Genomic DNA, 17,223 nt, shown 5'->3' on the forward strand with positions numbered 1-17,223 from the left:
GAGAAACTTGACAATGAGGTTGAGACAACTCCTCTCTCTTCCTCGTGACTTCCTCTGTTGCTCCTTGGTTGCTGTGCACGTGTAGTGTTCGTGGTGTTTGTGTGTGGGTGAATGAATGTGAATTGCCATTCATTCACTCAATTAGGTTTGGTTTTTCACGGCTCTTTGGTAAGACGTAATTACTTTAAAACCTAATAAGTTTATTGCTCATTGTTGGTCCGAGATCGAGTCACGGGTCTGTGCGGTGGGACACGGCACGGTATTTAGAAGCTTGTCGTGATATGGACTCTCGGATCCGTTTGAGTGCAGCTCGAGCTCTTCCGGCCGCCAGTTTGCGCAGGGGGCCCGTAAAGACGTCGTCCTCGCTCTCGAGGTCCCGACACCGTCCTCGTTCCCGCCTAGGCCCCCAGGTCAGGCGGAACGATGTCTTGTGAAGAAAGCCTCGTGTTGCGCTGTGGTCTGGGTGGACTTCTGAGGTGAGGCGTTGTAGTGGGTGGGCTTCATTGTTGAGGTTATGATCGGACTCTCCTCTTGGCCGCGGGCGGTCCGACCGACACTTGTGTGGGATAGTGGGTGAGGGGGTCTGGGGGCGGCTGCGGGTTTGGGCACTCTTTCTTGTCGATATGATGATGAGCGGGGCGCACTGGATTGGGTCTGATGACCTGGTCCTTCTAGTTCAACGCCGAATGCGGGTTTCAGGTGATCCGCGTGACGGACGCATATTCTGACCCGTGTTTTCGGCACTCGACTCTGTAGGTGTGACCGTGGATTCTTTTGATCACAAAGAACGGATCGGGTGAGTAGATGGGTGGAACTTGCTCCGGCGGGTACTGTTAGTACCCACACCTGATCGCCCCCTTGATATAGGTGAGGCCTGCGCTTTACTTTGTGATGCTTGTCGTTGTTGGCGTTTGGTCTGCTCTTTTTCCCTCATTTCAGCCAGCTCCCGACTACCGCCCGGAATCCCATGGCCGCCGATGGGGTTACGCCTGTCGCAACGTGTGGAGTGTCCCTATAGTCCGCCAAAGCCGTGGCTAGCGCATACTCCATGCCCACAGGCGTTTGGTCCGATAGCTTGATGGACTTGCCGATTATTTTCTAGCGCACTCTGCTGGATTGCTCCGCGGGTGATGGGCGGTGAGAATGAGTGAAGTATGCCTTGGCTCTCTGTGTATTCGGCAAATGCATGGCTTGAAAATGCTGTCCGTTGTCGGTTCTAAGCTTGACTGGTGTCCCATATTTGGCACATATTGGAACGCATGGCGACAATCGTGTGTTCGCCGAAGGTATTTGACAAACACCGCTGCGATAAATCTTGATAGGTCACACCTCACGACCAGGATATGCCGGCCGTCCGGGATCGGCCCGTAGTAGTCCGCCGAGATTGAGTACCAAGCCCGAGGGGGCGAGATGCTGACCAGAGTAGTATTCTTGGAGGTGGGAGGTGTGAAGAGTTGACACTTTGTGCATGATTTAATGAGGCCTTCTATTTTGTTATCCATTTCAGGGAACCACATCACCGCTCGCATCCGCCGCTTAGTGGCCGACATGCCAAGTGGGCGGCCCATGCCGAGTTCCATTGCCCTCCGTCGAAGTTGTGAAGGCAGAACACCCCGCTCACCCCGGAAAACTGTGCCCTTGCGTGCCACGGAAAGCTCGTCCATGATGTGCCTATACCTGGTGAGGTTAGGCGGGAGTTTTCCTTTTTTTCCTTGGCGGATGAAGTTTGCCAAGGAGGACACCTCTGGGCATGTTCGGGAGTTTTTGGCGATGCCTCTTGGCCAAATCTGATGTTATACCTCCATTCTGGAAATAGTATAAAAGACGTTCGGGTTCGTCAGCTTCATTCTTGATGTTTGGTGGGAGTTTGTGCCAGGGAATGGGGCTCCGGGAGCAATAATCCGCCGGGTTGGTCTTCCTTTCAGGTGGTGAATGGTATATGAAATGTCTTGGTGTCGGAGTTTAATTCTTTCGATTCTGACCGAGCCTTGTCTTGAGTTGTGGAAAATGGCCAGCAGAGGTGTTGATCTGTGTGGACCTCGACTCTTGTGGTTCCCGACCAAGTATTGTCGGAATCTTCGGAGCCCGAAATCAATTGCCATGGCCTCCAAGTCCAGTTGCGGATAGCGTTTCTTCCGTGGCTGACGTGGCTCGTGAGGCCACTGATACTGCTCGGCCTGTGGTTGGCCCTCCCCTTGGGCCAGGATTGCGCAAAGACCATCCGTGTGGGCGTCTACGATGATGTGAGTTGTGAGTTCCGGGTTAAAATACGCTAGGCTGATGGAACCCATAAGGGCCCTCCGCAATGACTCGAACTCCCTCTGATGACACTCCCGCCACTTGAAGTGGGCAGACTTGTGCGTTAGAGCCCGCAGTTTTGACGTTCGGCTGGCCATCGCAGGAACGAATTCCTGGTTGGCGCGGGCCATCCAAAGAAAGAGACCAGATCTTTCTTAGATGTTGGTTCTCTCGCGTTGGCGAGGGCCTCCACCTTCTCTGGGTCTGGGTGACTCCTTTTGCTCCGATCTTAACTCCCCAGAATATGATTGATTCAGCCCCAAGGCAGCACTTTTCTGGGTTGAGGGTCATTCCTCTCTGAGCTACACGATCCAGGAATTTGGTCAGCGCTGCGTCGTGTTCTGCCCTTGAGGGGGCGGCCACTATGACATCGTCGTGTATAACGTGTACATGCTTTAGGTCCTCAAACGCTTCGTTGCATGCCGCTGCGAGCTCCCCCGATGCCGGCTTCAGTCCCATGGAGAGTCTCTTGTAGCGGTAGAGGCGTGCCCCACATCGGAAGACTGTTAGTGGTCGTGATTGTTCGGCTAGTACCAGTTGATGAAATGCTTGTTTGAAATCTAATTTTGAGAATACTTTGCAGTTGGCCAGCCTGGCCATGATTGGGTCTGGTTTGGAATAGGTATGTGAGTGTCACGGAGTTCTGCGTTGAGGCCCCGTAAGTCGACTGTTATTCGGATTGCACCTTTTTCTTTGAATACATAAGCTAGGTTGGAGATCCATTCCGCGGGTCCTTCGTGATATTCTATCACGTCTTCATTTAGCATTTGTTCTATGGCTTCTTCGATTTTGGGTTGCAGATAGTATGGTTGTGCCCTTGGAGGTGATATGTGTGGTTTCGCGTTTGGTTTGAGGTAGAGTTGCACTACATATCCTCGTAACCACCCAAGGCCTTTGAAGCATTTGTTGAAGCGATTGTTCTGTACCCATTTATCCGTATGATTGGTTTCCTTCTTCCCTGCCGAGTCACTGGCTACTTCTGACAGATTGGAGGCGGTGTAGACATCATTGTTTATATTTCCGCGTTCTCATTTTAAAATCATTTAAATATGGCACCAGCCTGGGGTCGAGCACGATCATGCCTAGGTCTATGGCCAATGATTTCAGATTATTGGGTCAATTAGTTTCGATAAACCAGAGTCGTCAACCACAAGCCACTCCGCCTTTGCGCTTCGTCCCTCCCAAGACGTCCAGGCAACCATGGTGCCCACCGGACGTATGGGGGCGCTTCCAAAGGGTCGTATCTCCACCTTGCAGGACGTGATCTTGCACTGGTCTCGGGAGGATATCGCTCGAATGGGGCACACATTTGCTTGGGCCCCTGTGTCCACAATTGCTATCAGTCTAGAGCCCCCGATGGTGATCTTGGCGGCAGTGGGCATTGGTTGTGGTTGCCGGTGTTGCTTTGAAAAACGTTGTAGTACGCCCCCTCCTCGTTCTTGGCGGTGTGGTGTGAGAGTTGGCGAACGTGCGCACTACGTTGTCTTGGCATTCGGCAAACGATGGCGAAGTGGCCCAGCCTTCCACATTTGTTGCATGGTGCCCGGACGCGGGGCAGCTGATCTGTCGTGTCCCGGTGCCCTCCACACCATGGGCACGCGGCATTTGCCGAACCGTCCTGAGTTCTTCGGGCCTCTTGCACTCGCCGCGCCGATTTGGAATATGGACCTCCGATTCTATATACCTCTTCCTGTTCTTGGGAATCATCTTCTTCTTCTAAGTCGACCCTCAGAGTTGGGATTTTCCGGCCTACGGTTGCTGCTGCGGTCGAGATTTCAACTTCTCTTGCCCTGACCGGGAGTTCTTCTCCGGTCCACTTATTTTGTTAGCGCGGCAGCCCTAATGGTGGTGCAGGTGGTGCTTCTTAGGGCTAGGTGACGGACAAGGTGACCTCGACATTGATTGCAGGAAACCCGGACCGAGCCCCAAACTGGATATTCTTCCGTGGAAGGCGGAGAACGCTTCTCCCACCTTCTGGTGGGAGTCAAGAAGGGCGTTCATGTGTGCGAACTCGGACCTGAGGTTCCCGAATTGTTGGCGAAGGAGGTCAATGATGGCGATGTATGTAACCGAGTTATCCTTTAGGTTTGGGAACTTGTTGCGTACGAGTGATGTTGTGGCCGGGGCGAGAGCTATCCTCAAGAGCCTTTTCCATTGATTGTTGGACACGACATCGCCTTCGGCTGGCGCGTCTTCGTTGCCATAGAAGGCTTCGCAATAAGCTTCGAACCCATCCACCCATGAATCCAGCGCCTCCAACCTGTCATTATCAGCGTGTACCAGATGGTCGAAGCGGGGTGGGTCTGGCGTGCCTCGGACCGTTCCTCCGGGGTTCCGTGAGTTGCCGTCCGTTCTTGGATGTGCCTCGGTGGGTTCTTGGTTCTCGTCGCCATTGTGATATCGCGTCTCGAGATATGATAGGTAGGAACCTAAATATATTTCGTGGTATTATATGTAGGTACATAGTGGTCAAATATATATATGTATACTAACCCGGCAGGAGTCGTTCGAAGGTCTGACCCCGATGGTCGTTTTCGATCCAATGATCGCACAATCGAGATCTCTGTTCCTTCATATGGTATTGAGGTTCTGCCGGGAGTTGGTAATGAGAGTAGGTTTCGTCGTTTTCTTGTTTTTGTTGCGTGGCTGGTTCCAATGTGTCAACTGGGGATTACATTCCCTGTAGCGGTTAGAAAAGCCCATGAAAAAACCAAACCAAACCAAAAAAAAAAAAAATAGTTCCCCTGAGATGGGCCTTGGTGCATTTGAAATTGAGGCATACTTGTGCCTCAATGATCTCATGCACCTAAACGGGTGTAAATAGTTACAATGGAACTTGAGAAGGCGAAACTCTCTAAGTTGGGGACACCATTCTGGGTGAGGCAATTTAAACCCTTTCCCTGCCTTTTTGCATCCCTGTCGTTTGTGGACATCGCAAAATTTTTAGGTGGTCCTGTAAGATTGGGGCTAGCAACAGTGGTGAAGAGAATGACGATGACCTACCCTTGGCTGACCAGCCAGCTAGCCTCAGCTAACATACACCATAGAGTACGCATACACCAACTCGACTACAGGAACCAGCAAGAGTCAATGGAATGGAGTAGAACAAAAGAAGGTTCTAGAACCTATTTCTGTTTTGAAAATGCGAAACTAAACTGATAGAATAAAAAAGGAAAAATCAACTAATACATCTACAAGTACAGGAAATGAACAGACCGAACAATCAAATAATTAAAACTCCTTAAATCAAAATTACATGAAATAACCTAGAACTGGGATAAAAATATTGACAGACGAAAAACGTGAAATATGACATGAACAAAAAACAAAAAATATCAGACTAAACTACTAGTGGTGGGAAGAAGAGAAAGCTAAAGAACAAATGTGTCTTACCTTAAGCAGCCACGCGACCACTTACACAACACAACACACTCAGACCGGCCGTATGAAAAGATCAGGAGCAACAAATTGTGCAACTGCTCTCAACAAAAGACGGGATTGAACTGATCAGCATTGATTTGAAACGATTATCAACTAATGTCTCTTGCCACTATGTGCTTCTCTGTTGTTGGCACATCATTTTGCAAAGACTTTTTACCAAAGGTGGCCAATGCCTATAGCCTTACTACTGAAGTGGGCCAAATCCAGCAAACATTACAGATAATTTAGTTGTACTTGATAATACTTTGACAGTCTATTGAATTGCAATGCTACATGAACCATTCTTTTAATGCATAAATGAATCGGAACTCCAATTCAATCCCTTGACATAAAATTATTCAGCCTCAAAAAATAAAGTGACGGGTATATCCTTTCAAAAAAAATTGGTGACGTCATGTTCCATTGATGCTTCAATGTCTCATATTACATTTCCTCTCAGACAGTCTTTTTTCTGGTTTGGTTATTCACGGGCTCTTTTAACCGCTTCAGGGAATGTAATCCCTGGTACTTTGGAAATGAAAGGTTATAATTTGTCTATTCATTATCTTTCAATCTTTATATAATATTTGGTCTGCCAACAGGTTCGAGTTGGCAGACCGAGACAGTCCTTGAATGTTGGGTTGATCTGGAATGCAATCTAATAGTTTGTCCTAAAAAAATGCAACCGAATGGACAAGGCCTACGTATTCCCTACAAATATCAGAGGGAAGCAAATGAAACAATGATGGAGCTCGAGAAAGCAGAGAAGTGGATTTCATTGTTCGAACTAGCCTGGATTCTTGAGGGCTTGAATGCCTCTAATCTAATCTAGTGAAGTAAATGAAAAATGATTGGTTTGGTGTTTCAAGTTCTATCCACTCTCTACTCAACGTTTCTTGGAGCCTGGAACATACTGCTTGTTGCAAGAGGTGAGAGGTGTATTCCAGAGCATCGAACGACCTTGGCGACCTTCCGTCCGTTTGCAAGGCTAAGAGTCTCAGAGCGGCAGCTTGAAAGTAATGCGTACAATACATTACCAGTGTTACCATATAAGCTGATAGTTAGCGCCATTTCCTAACATTACATGATTTATCCCTCCACAACTTAGAGTTCAACTAATATCCCTTCTAATATTAATGTTGAGAGAGAAATATTTGCACTAGTGCATCATACGGAAAAGGAATAAAATTTTGGCTTATCCACGAGCTCCTAGTCTAATATTATGTTTAGTATTATGGTCTGCAAACAGGCTTTTAGTCAAAGCAACCTGAGCTATTTTTTTTATGTAATAATACGAAAAGAAACTTTCATACGTCAAGTAATGTCCATTTCTTATCCAGCTGACACAGAGCAAGCCAAAAAAAAAGTCAAACAGTTTGTGTTGATTACTACATTCCTGTGACCTGAGCATGATTTTGAGCCCAAATTTGGCCAATCTCACCTAAACGACCCGATCTTGCTTTGAATGAAGTGATTGATTCAGAAAATAGGAAATCTTCCCATAGGATATTACTTTCAGTCCATCCACGGATTATCTTAAAACATGCAGCCGTGACACTGGTCCATTTTCTGGAACTACAGCTGACTTAGAGTCTCTTAACAATCTCGACAAGCTCCTCAATCAAACCCCTCTGGAGAATTTGCAACCACATCCTCCGAATCCAAGTGTGCAAGAAGCCGCCATAAGCCCAAATATCCTCTTTGAGTGCTTGAATCTCCCCAGCCTTTGAATCGATGGAGCCGTAGCTTGTTGGACCCTACCAAATCATGGCTATCTTAAGTAGCTGCTTGTGTGGATCCGTGGAGACGGGATCGCGTCTCATCGCCCTCCTCAGTTGTGTAAGAAAAAAGCGGTCGGTATTCATAAGCATTAATAAAGTGTTCAGATATTGATACAGCTTAAGCTGTATGAAATATATGCTGGACGTTTGGCGAATTTTGAGCTAGGTATTGGGCTTCAAAATCCACTCCCAAGCATGGACCAGGACCAAGCATCATGCCGAATCATGTCGGGGTATTGTTTCTCCAGCCAAAATGTATACACTATTGAATTTTTTTAAGAAATCCAGGGCATGGTAGAGGGGCTACCTCAGATAATATTGGGCTTTAAGCCCCATAATCTAGACGCATGCCTGAAGTGCATCCTTCGAATTTTCAAAATAGTGATGTGAGCTTTTCTCATTTCAGATCAATGCTGCTTATATGACCGTGGCTCCTTTTGATCTCAAGGATAAATTGGATCAATTCTGTTTACATGCCAATAACTCGAGCATCTATTGCCATTACTCTCAGGAGGGTATGTTGAATTCCAGTTACTTCCGACTCTAAAGATCTCAATCAGCATGTTTTCCTTTACTACTTCATCCAAAACTTGGGTGGTGTTGAAACTCGTACATGATCCTTTGGGCCAAGTTCATGATGATCAAACAATATTTTGGCTACTTTTTCAGATGTGTACAACAAACTATTGTTCATGAAGGTATTCTGGCTGTCGTGCTCCCTGCTCTCTTCCGTTTTACTTGTGTTGGGCATCCATTGTGTAAGACCAAATATACCCTGACCCGTTCATTCCCACATTGATACCTAATCGTGTCCTGGTTGATTGATTTGTAGCGCAACCGGTTTCTTCTTTTACCATGGATCTTCTGGAACGGATTTTTGACGTGCGTGTTCCTGTTCCTCGTCACACCTTCTCGAAGCCAAGGCTCGTTGCTCACGTTAGTGTTCTTCGCTTGGACTGAACTTTGCGTGATATCACACTTTCAAAATCTGCGGGACGAAAATGAGCGACCTCGAACCGCAACTCATCCACCTAACACTCATCCTATTGACGCCCCGGAAAGCTTTATGGAGGGACAATCAGGTAAAATTGGCAAGCTAAACATCATGATGCCTTGAAAATCTTACCGAACAATTTTATTTTTTCGTCTTCTTCATAGATGTGTTGCATTCCGGTTATCCTCACTCGCCACCGGTGACGACCCAGCCTCCTCCATACGAAGAATGCAGCGCCGAGGGTGGACTGGCTAACAGCTTTGCCAAACGAGAGACCCCTCCCCCAAGCTATCAAGAGTGTTCCACATTTTACCAGGAGTCGGAAACTCCTGCACCCCCTCATCAGAGCCCCGGAACGCCCAAATCGGACAGCCAACCCTCCGACCACGAGGCCACCCCGGAGACTCGTCAGAGTGAGGGAAGACCCGCTGATAATGCAACTTCAGATGAAGCAGACAAATCCACTCGGAAGTAGAAATCGTCATGAGTCAAGGAGGACTTAGAGTTCATGTACAGCAAGTTTTGTCCGTCATCTGGTTTCACTACCGGATTGATCACTCGAACCAAATCGAGCGATACATTTTTCCGCCAATTTCAACCAATCCCTTGACGTAAAAAAAATAATTCGATTTTGTCAGTTATATGAGCGTTTATTTCTGAATGAATTTCATGTTAGTGTAGAATAAACCCGATCTTCAGATCTTAACAAGCGATTAGTAGTAAAGAGAATTCGATGAGATGCTATTAAGGTACAATCGGACTTGATTCGTGCTTTGGCTCGTCTTTAGCATGAGCAAGGATATCACTCGGTAATTGTAAGGCAGGAGCATTATTTTTTCTGGCACGCCCTCTGCACTCAGTTAAATGGGAATTGAACGTTTGCCGATTGTCAAATTGCTTCTCGCAACAACTGCAAAACAAATTTGTGACTGTGGACGAGGCATCATGGGTTTTGCTGTGGGTCGTCAAAGCCGATTTTTGTCCAAAGTTTGCCGCGCAAACTTTGCAAGTAAAGGATCGAGATCCAGCGTGAGTCAATTGATGCCTTTTCAATGTGGCTCGACTGGAGAACATTCGCTGACAGGTGGGACATTCGTGCAAACCCGTGGCAAAATGAGCGTTTTGCATATGGATTTTCATGGCTGCTTTAGTGGTATAGCTCTCATGGCATACTGAGCATTCTTGTCGGATGGGTTGAGAAGGAGGCGTGGGAGCTTCCACTGCGGGATGAATGATATTGTTGTTGATGTTAGTTTTATTCATATTGTTGAAGAGGTGATCGGCCGACAGATCATTCCCGCATATTCCATCGTCATGGTACATCTTCATGTGCTCCAATATCTTGGTAGGATTGTCGTTTTTCTCATGGCACATTGGACATCCAAAGAGCGTATTGGCGGTTCCGTGAGCTGTGAGACAATGCTTCACCATAGTTTTCACATCGGCATTCTTGAAGCTAATGCTGCACTGCGTGCACTTAAAGCTGCCACTGCCCAGACTCAACAGGGATATGGTAGATTGGACCATATCATCGGATTCGCGCATTGGAGTCATGGGCAGACTGGTGGTCATGGATGGAACACGGATTTGGGATAAGAGATCGTTATTTTTCAATTGGTTTTGAAGCATTTGGATGTCCGGTAGCTTCGTCCCGTTCACAATGGGAACATGAATCCGACTCCCATCGGGTAATGTGACATTGGCAGCCAGATTCGAAGAGCCAGATACAGTATTCAAGGCATTCATGGGTAATTGAGGCGGCGAAGAGGACAAAGATATCACTTTCAACATCCCATTACTGGACGTGAATATGCCTTCTTTGGACAGTTCTGATATTGGAATGGGTGTAAGCCCGCTCGGCGATCTGGAAGTGGCCGTGATTGTGCGGGTACTTTGAGCCAGATGAGACAATTGAGAGTGAATCAGATGTTGCTGAGGAGTCAGATGTTGAAACATGGACTGGGATACAGCCTTGAGGTTCATGGATAAAGATGGGGAATGTGGTAAGGGCGAAACAATGCTCTGGCTTAGAGTGGCGGAAGGAATGGGATGATGGCTCAGTGAATTGGCGGGAAGGGTTATTGCTGAAAGCTCAGCCGGGGAAACCGAATGAGACGATACCGGAGGGGTCTTGGCCAAGAGATCTTGCTGAAGTTTGACGCTGTTATATCCTGCGATACAAAATGACGAGAATGAAGGAAACACATTTCACGCAAATTATGATATTTCACCTGCTTCAACTTGTTTGGGCCTCTCAGCCTGACAAGTTCGTTGGGGTTCTCCTTGATAATGTGGGAACATGAGAGAATCAGGAATCGAAAACGACATTTCCGGATTCCCAATGGGCATATCAGGGGTGGTTATGAATTCGGTTTTGGAAACCTTGGAACCATCGCGACCATCTTGGTCGTTGACACCCTCGCCGAGCAGGTCCTCTAGGCTTAAATCCAACGACTGAGGTCTCTAGGCAGAAAAAGTGACCCCATTTGCGCGATGAAAGTACCAAGTTAAATATAAATCGATCTTCGCACTTACCTTTACCGAACCGTTGATGGATACCTTGTACAAGCCAGTATCATTTACTTGTTGAACGGCAACCTTGGAGTTTGATTTCTTTTCATCAGACGCGTTGGGGCTTCGATTTGCATAGTTCGTATCACCATGGACAAAATGGGACAATTGGAAGGCACTTTTATTTTTGAGCTAAACAAAAGAGAGCCCCAACAAGTATCTTAAATCTCAGGCCTCCTCCCATCAAGAAACCATTCTTTTGCACTCACCTTCCGAGCTTCTTCTCTTCGCTTTAGAGTAAATTGAAATTCCTGTATCTTTTTGGCATTGGCGAACGAATTATTCAAAGACTGTTGGCACTCTTGACACAACCATTTGGAGAGACCATCGTGTGCGTGAACATTCAAAACCTAGAAATGAAGGCCACCAATTTTACATTAAACTTTTGATTCCTTTCCTTTAGTTTCCACGATAAACGAATGAAGTGCGAGAATGCAAAATGAACGATTGAACTGTATTTTTTTGAAAATTGGTCAATGCGATGTACTCATTTCTAAATAACTTCACCTTTAAGTGAGATATGATAATTAAATGTCAACCGATTCAATGGTTCCCGATAGGCGTGATTTCTCGGCCGCAAATACCAGTTTGTGCGACCGCAGGGAGTCTTGAATGCCGCTAGAAATCAAACCCGGATCGTTGGATGCCACAGCTTTCAAAAAGGCATTGACCAAGAAGAAATCGGCGCCATCATGTCCGGATGTGCGGCAAGGTGGGGCAATCAAATCCGGACGAACAGCTTTCTCGGCGTTGGTATTGAAATCGTAAACGAAGATCGGCCCTTTGGAAGAGCCATCCCATCGTAATTCGCCCTTGGTGCCGCAGATTCGCGTCTCGCGACACATATTACGGGTAAAGGCATTCATGGTCATGACCGCCGTGGCCCCAGTCTCGAATTCCATATTGACCGTTTGGTGATCGCAAACATCGTTATCACAAGCGTAAACGCAACGACCGTATGGTCCCGTGGTCAAGGCCTCGGTGAGAGCGGCTTTATATCCGCGGGGATGATCTTCAATGTCGCATACAGCCGACATCGGCCATCGCGGTCGTTGATTTTCGCTTTTGAGGTAGATTTTTTGGGCCGAAAAAGCGCAATCCGTTTCCACAGGACAATTCATACAACGATCCGTGGCGTTCTTGGGTTTTTGAGACTCCCGGAAATGATACAAGCCTCCAAAAGATTGGATCTGGGTGCATCTCCGGTCGCCCATCCAATACATAATTAGATCGATATCGTGACAACATTTGGCCAATAACGAAAACGTACTAGCCGAAAGGTTGCGCCAATTGCCCCGCACAAAGCTGTGAGCAAAATGCCAGTACAAGATGTTCTCCACGTGATTGATGGTCACCACTTGACCGATGGCTCCACTATCAATGATCTCCCGAATTTTTACACAAGGTGGGAAATATCGGAGGACATGACAGACCGCCACCAAAGTGTTTTGCTCTTGACAAACGCGGGCGATATCCTCACATTCGGCTTCATCCACGGCCATGGGCTTCTCCAACAAGAGATGGTAGCCTTGGCGAGCCAAAGCTATGGCAGGTTCACGGTGCATCCGATCCTGTGTGGCCACAATGGCCATATCCGCCATCTTCTCCTTGGCCAACAAGTCCCGCCAATCGGAGAAGCAGACATCGGTTGATAATCCAAAGTTCTGCCGCATTCGGGCCAATCGATGGGGTTGACATTCAGCCACGGCCACAATCCGCATCCGAGAAGGGAAGTCGAGGGCAAAATTGGCGTAGTTTTGACCACGATTCCCGGCTCCAATCACGACAGCCGTGACGGTTCGAACTTGGGGCCCGTCGATTTTCGTCCATTCCTTGTCTAAAAGATCCCCATCAGGGGTGGAACCCGCCGGAAGCGACGGAGATTGGGATTGGCTCATGATTCCGGAGAGGAGGAAGGGTTCAGTCTTGTTGGGAAAGATCGATGGGATTTTGATTTCTCTTCTCCGTGTTGTCTTACTTGAGACACTATTTGTATTAGGGACTACACGTACTACATTGACATGTACATGTACCCTGCGTACTACAGAAACATAGGTTGAGCCAAGATGAGCCTAGAGGGCCCTCTAGATGAGCCTATAGTGGAAGGGGTAGGACAACTTGTACATTGAAAAAGAGGGGCGTTGTTTCTGATACTTGAAACAACATTGAATGAATAACTTTTTGTTTCAGATCCTTACTCAATCAATCAGTAATACTGCTAGAATTGCCCCAAAATAAAGGGAAAAAAATTGCATGTCAGGCAAATATAAAATTATTACAACAAACACCTATTTTTTATTTTTTTTATTCTATTGAACAATTCAAATAAAGTAACTCAACGTCGTGCTCATCAATAAGGGCCCTTATTTGCAACGTCACACAGCCCAAAGAAAACGGGAAGACGCACGGTAGATTGCTAAATAAACTGCTCTTCCCTTCCCTTGAACGCAATTTCTTTTCCGGACATTATGTGACCTGGGGCATTAATTATCAATAAGATTTTGATAGAATTAGCCAAAAACAATACAAACGCATTATAATTCAATATAAAGGAATTGGCCTAATCGGACATTTATTTGGCAGAGGCTGAATGACAAAGCGCCCTCTGAAGTGCAGAACGTAAAACATATTTCGTGCAGCGTAAGAGGGCTATAGCTGTCAAGCACAATGAAAGAAGTACATTCTGTACATCTGGTGTGATTAAACTCCTAAAGCACTTAAATGGCTAATTTCGGTGTTAAAAATTGTTCAAATTCACATGATCCCTGTGATATTGTCAAGTGCAATAAGCATGTATATGAATCTGCTTTTCACGAGTAAAAATAATGTTTGAAATGCCAGAATTCTGTTTGCCATTGTTTGCCTTCACTTAGATTAGGCAAAGGGCACAGATGGCACTGAAATATAGGCATTTTAAAGGCGAAGAGAAGTCCAAATTGCATTTTGATACAATGAAAATATATGCAATTTGAAAATCCAAGAGATGAATCAGCTCGTGATTAAAATCTTGTCAAGAGTATCTTAAATTCAAAGAGCAAACACTCCTGTGTTTCAATCCATGGTATGTAGCAGTCCGATCAAAATCGAACACTTTACCTGGATTGACGGACGATGACGCGCCTATTGTTCAAAGTCCTAAACTACCCTTTGTTAGTGAACCCGAAGGCCACTCACTCATAAATAGCTCCTTTGAATTTCGAATGCTCATACCTGTGATGTGATTGTAATTGCAATTGCATTTGCGCTTAACTGTGATTGCACTTACATTTAAGCTCGGAGTAAGTGTGATGAACTGCATGTGAGCCAATATAGCTCAGATCTTTCAAAAAAGCTTTTACATTGCCTTTGGACATTTTTCATATTTCAATTTAAAGCCTTTTGCTCTAATTCCTTTTCTGTTGGTATCTTCAATGCTCTGATTAAATATGTCTCTGGGAATTCTTGGCCTGATTTTTTTTCTGTATGTTTTAGGATGCAAGAGGATGCGAAATACATGTCGGATAAAGCTATTCACGTAAAGTAATCAAGAGATCCTTTTTCAAACATTTATTTAATTGCGTCAAGACCTCACACAAGAACAATTTATCATAATATTTCTTACGAAAAGATGGCTGAAGCAACTATAAATCCAATGAAACAAAATGTAACTAAGATAGACAAAATAGTTTTACTGAGATCCTAAGAACAATTGAAAGCAAAAAATGCCAGTAATATAAAAAATAACACTTGCATGTGATTTAAAATTTGAGCAAGACTAGAAATTGCAGTTGAAATGAATTTGGAAGTAACATATTCATAATTGAGAAGTAATCTGTACTGTAAATGAGTAAGTCTGAAAAGAAAATAATTCTATTTTATTTCTAGAGACGGCCAAGACGGTTAGTGATTAAAATATAAATTGCTAACAGTCCAGCATGGTCACAAACCCATTGTTTTTTGCTGACACTTTCAGGGATGAGTCTTGCTGGCAAGCAAAGCTGACCATTACAAGTTCTAACTTTCCAACGGATAATGTCTTGTGTCAGATTGGTTCTTTGTCTGTAGGTGCGGTTAGCATTTCAAAGCCTTTTTGAAAAAGCCAGGGAGGAGAATCAAACCAGCGACCTCTCTTTCCCTTAGAAAGTTCACTAACCAAATCTCTCCTTAATATGTGACCTTCCCATGGCGGGAATGGAATCCACCCATCTATGCAGAAGATTTTTGCTTTGTTTGCGCTGCATCTATAATCGCCAACTACCCTGTCTCCCTTTGTCGCAAAAATACGGGGAAAAAATTGGCCTTCGCCCGAGGTCAAAATATGCTTTAAAGCATGCAAAAAATCTCAAATATACTTAAAATGCAAATAAACCTGCTGAAGGGCATAACATGTACAACGCAAATTTTGGTTGTCTCTACCAATTGCATTTCAAAACAACGTAATTCTAATGATTTGTATTTGAAAAGTCAGCAACGCGGTTCCAGGGTAACTCGGTATAACGGAAAACTCGACACAAGAAGACTCAACGCATTGGAAAATAAGTCGACACATCGCAAAACTCAATCAGAAAACTCAATACATTAAAAACCGAAATTTAAGAAAACTCGACATATAAAAACAACATTCACATAATAAAAGGTGCAACAGATCAGCAAGCATGATTGCCCCAAACCATTTGCTGACATCTATAATTGAGGATAATTGAAAATGAAAATAGGTTATCCTTGCATTACTTCTGCCGTAGAAAATATAAAAAATGTAAACTCATTGTTCAAAAAAGTCATTAAAAAGCTTGGAAATGTGCAATTTCATATTTGTGGGGTTTTCAATGCATCCAATTTTTCAATGTGTCGAGTTTTTCCGATGTGTTGAGCCTTCCTGTGTCGAGTTTTCAGGTGTTGAGTTTTCCCATGTATCGAGTTTTCTGGTGTGTTGAGTTTTCCTGTGCCGAGTTACCCTGGAACGCCTGGAACCGATTCACTGCGTTTGAGACGGAAGTTTTAAAAGTTCGGGGAGCAAACCTTCAAACAATAATTCTTTAGCTCGTTCAGCAAAGAAGAAAGTAACGGGAACGGGAGGGCTAAAAACCCGTTCCGTTTTTTGTCGTTACTTTTTCAGAAAAGTAAAGCGTTACGAGTAGCGTTACTCAAGCCCTAATAAGGACGCATTCCCCTTAATTTCGTGAGTCACTTTTCCACTTTATCACTCCATAAACATGTAAACAATACCTTTCCATTCCTTACTTGAGTAGAAAAGCAGAAGCGTATTTTCTCGGCCAGTTGTCGGCGTTGTCCCGTCTCTCCCAGTATGTGGGCGTGACCTGGTCCGTGTTGACCGCAAATCCGACATGTTTCCACGTGTTCGTCCTCCTCGTCCTCGTCCAATTCGTCCATGTCCTCATCATCCACCTCATGGTGGTCGGTTGACACATCCATGGTTTCCAATCACACACAAGTCAAAATGTCTCTAATGGCTGTTTATTCGATGTCATTTTCCGTTCAATCCGGAAAGCAGGGACATCACCTTTTCCGTTACGTGGACTGTCCACTGTCCAGCGGACAGTCCAGTTTACATGAGGCTGGACCCATGTTCATATGTTCGTGGGGGCACAAATAAGCATGCAGGAGCAAACGAGTAAAAGTGAGCACTCAAGCTCTCAAGCTCTCGGCATCTGTCTATTTTGGTCAAACGTCGCTTAAGACTCGAGAGAGTGGATCATCGAGCGAGGCTTTGGAGTTGTTATTCAGAGTTCCATGAAAGGAGGAACAAGCAGGACATTGAGGGCGGGGGCGCGTGAAAAGTGCACGATGCTCTTCTTGACACGATTGCATCCTGTTTTGGGAACCGACCTGGGATAATGGGGGGAGCGCTCTTTTCCCAGCACTGCATGGATTTAACGGAGAAATGAAAATGACGAGGTGATGTTGTCCCAAACGCATTTACATGCTCGTGCCAATATTGTTTAAAGGGATTAAAAGCTTCAGGCAGGTTTAAAGAACTTATACCTGATCTATGTACAATTAGTGAAAACTTAGTCGCAAGAAAGATTTAGTCAAAGTCGGTTGGAAAAAATATTTATTCCTTAACAAAAATTCAACCATATGGTAAATTTGTTTTGATGGTACTCAGCATACTCTCGTCTCATCTCAATCTGGTGTTCGGAAAATGGATTGATATGGAGT

At 45.3% G+C, this 17,223-nt stretch overlaps 3 protein-coding genes and 1 long non-coding RNA gene across 5 annotated transcripts; 2 read left to right on the top strand and 2 right to left on the bottom strand.

The window, feature by feature from the left end:
* The first annotated feature begins 264 nt into the window (after positions 1-264).
* Positions 265-1,282, top strand: LOC131878923 (uncharacterized). The gene is made up of 3 exons (XR_009373076.1): positions 265-476; positions 757-1,152; positions 1,222-1,282. It is a non-coding gene; the product is annotated as an uncharacterized LOC131878923 (long non-coding RNA).
* Positions 1,283-7,294: 6,012 nt separating this feature from the next.
* On the top strand, positions 7,295-9,202 carry LOC131878917 (uncharacterized). Its single transcript, XM_059225069.1, has 5 exons — positions 7,295-7,557; positions 7,906-8,014; positions 8,169-8,257; positions 8,332-8,581; positions 8,658-9,202. Exons 1-5 carry the CDS (start codon positions 7,486-7,488, stop codon positions 8,966-8,968), a joined length of 831 nt encoding a protein of 276 aa, XP_059081052.1. The 5' UTR covers positions 7,295-7,485; the 3' UTR covers positions 8,969-9,202.
* Positions 9,123-16,661, bottom strand: LOC131878905 (uncharacterized). 2 transcript variants are annotated; one of them, XM_059225052.1, is made up of 5 exons: positions 16,270-16,661; positions 11,274-11,414; positions 11,029-11,196; positions 10,725-10,956; positions 9,123-10,664 (listed from the first exon to the last, which is right to left on the bottom strand). In XM_059225052.1, the coding sequence occupies exons 1-5, from the start codon at positions 16,474-16,476 to the stop codon at positions 9,238-9,240; spliced, it is 2,175 nt and encodes a 724-aa protein (XP_059081035.1). In that variant the 5' UTR covers positions 16,477-16,661; the 3' UTR covers positions 9,123-9,237. The 2 variants fall into 2 exon arrangements, with proteins under 2 accessions (XP_059081035.1, XP_059081036.1); XM_059225053.1 differs by having other exon boundaries at positions 16,285-16,658.
* LOC131878913 (uncharacterized) lies at positions 11,415-13,127 on the bottom strand. The gene has a single exon (XM_059225063.1). The coding sequence runs from the start codon at positions 12,960-12,962 to the stop codon at positions 11,592-11,594; it is 1,371 nt and encodes a 456-aa protein (XP_059081046.1). The 5' UTR covers positions 12,963-13,127; the 3' UTR covers positions 11,415-11,591.
* Positions 16,662-17,223: the final 562 nt, after the last annotated feature.

The sequence above is a fragment of the Tigriopus californicus genome, chromosome 4 (assembly GCF_007210705.1).
Source record: "Tigriopus californicus strain San Diego chromosome 4, Tcal_SD_v2.1, whole genome shotgun sequence".
Taxonomy (NCBI): domain Eukaryota; kingdom Metazoa; phylum Arthropoda; class Copepoda; order Harpacticoida; family Harpacticidae; genus Tigriopus; species Tigriopus californicus.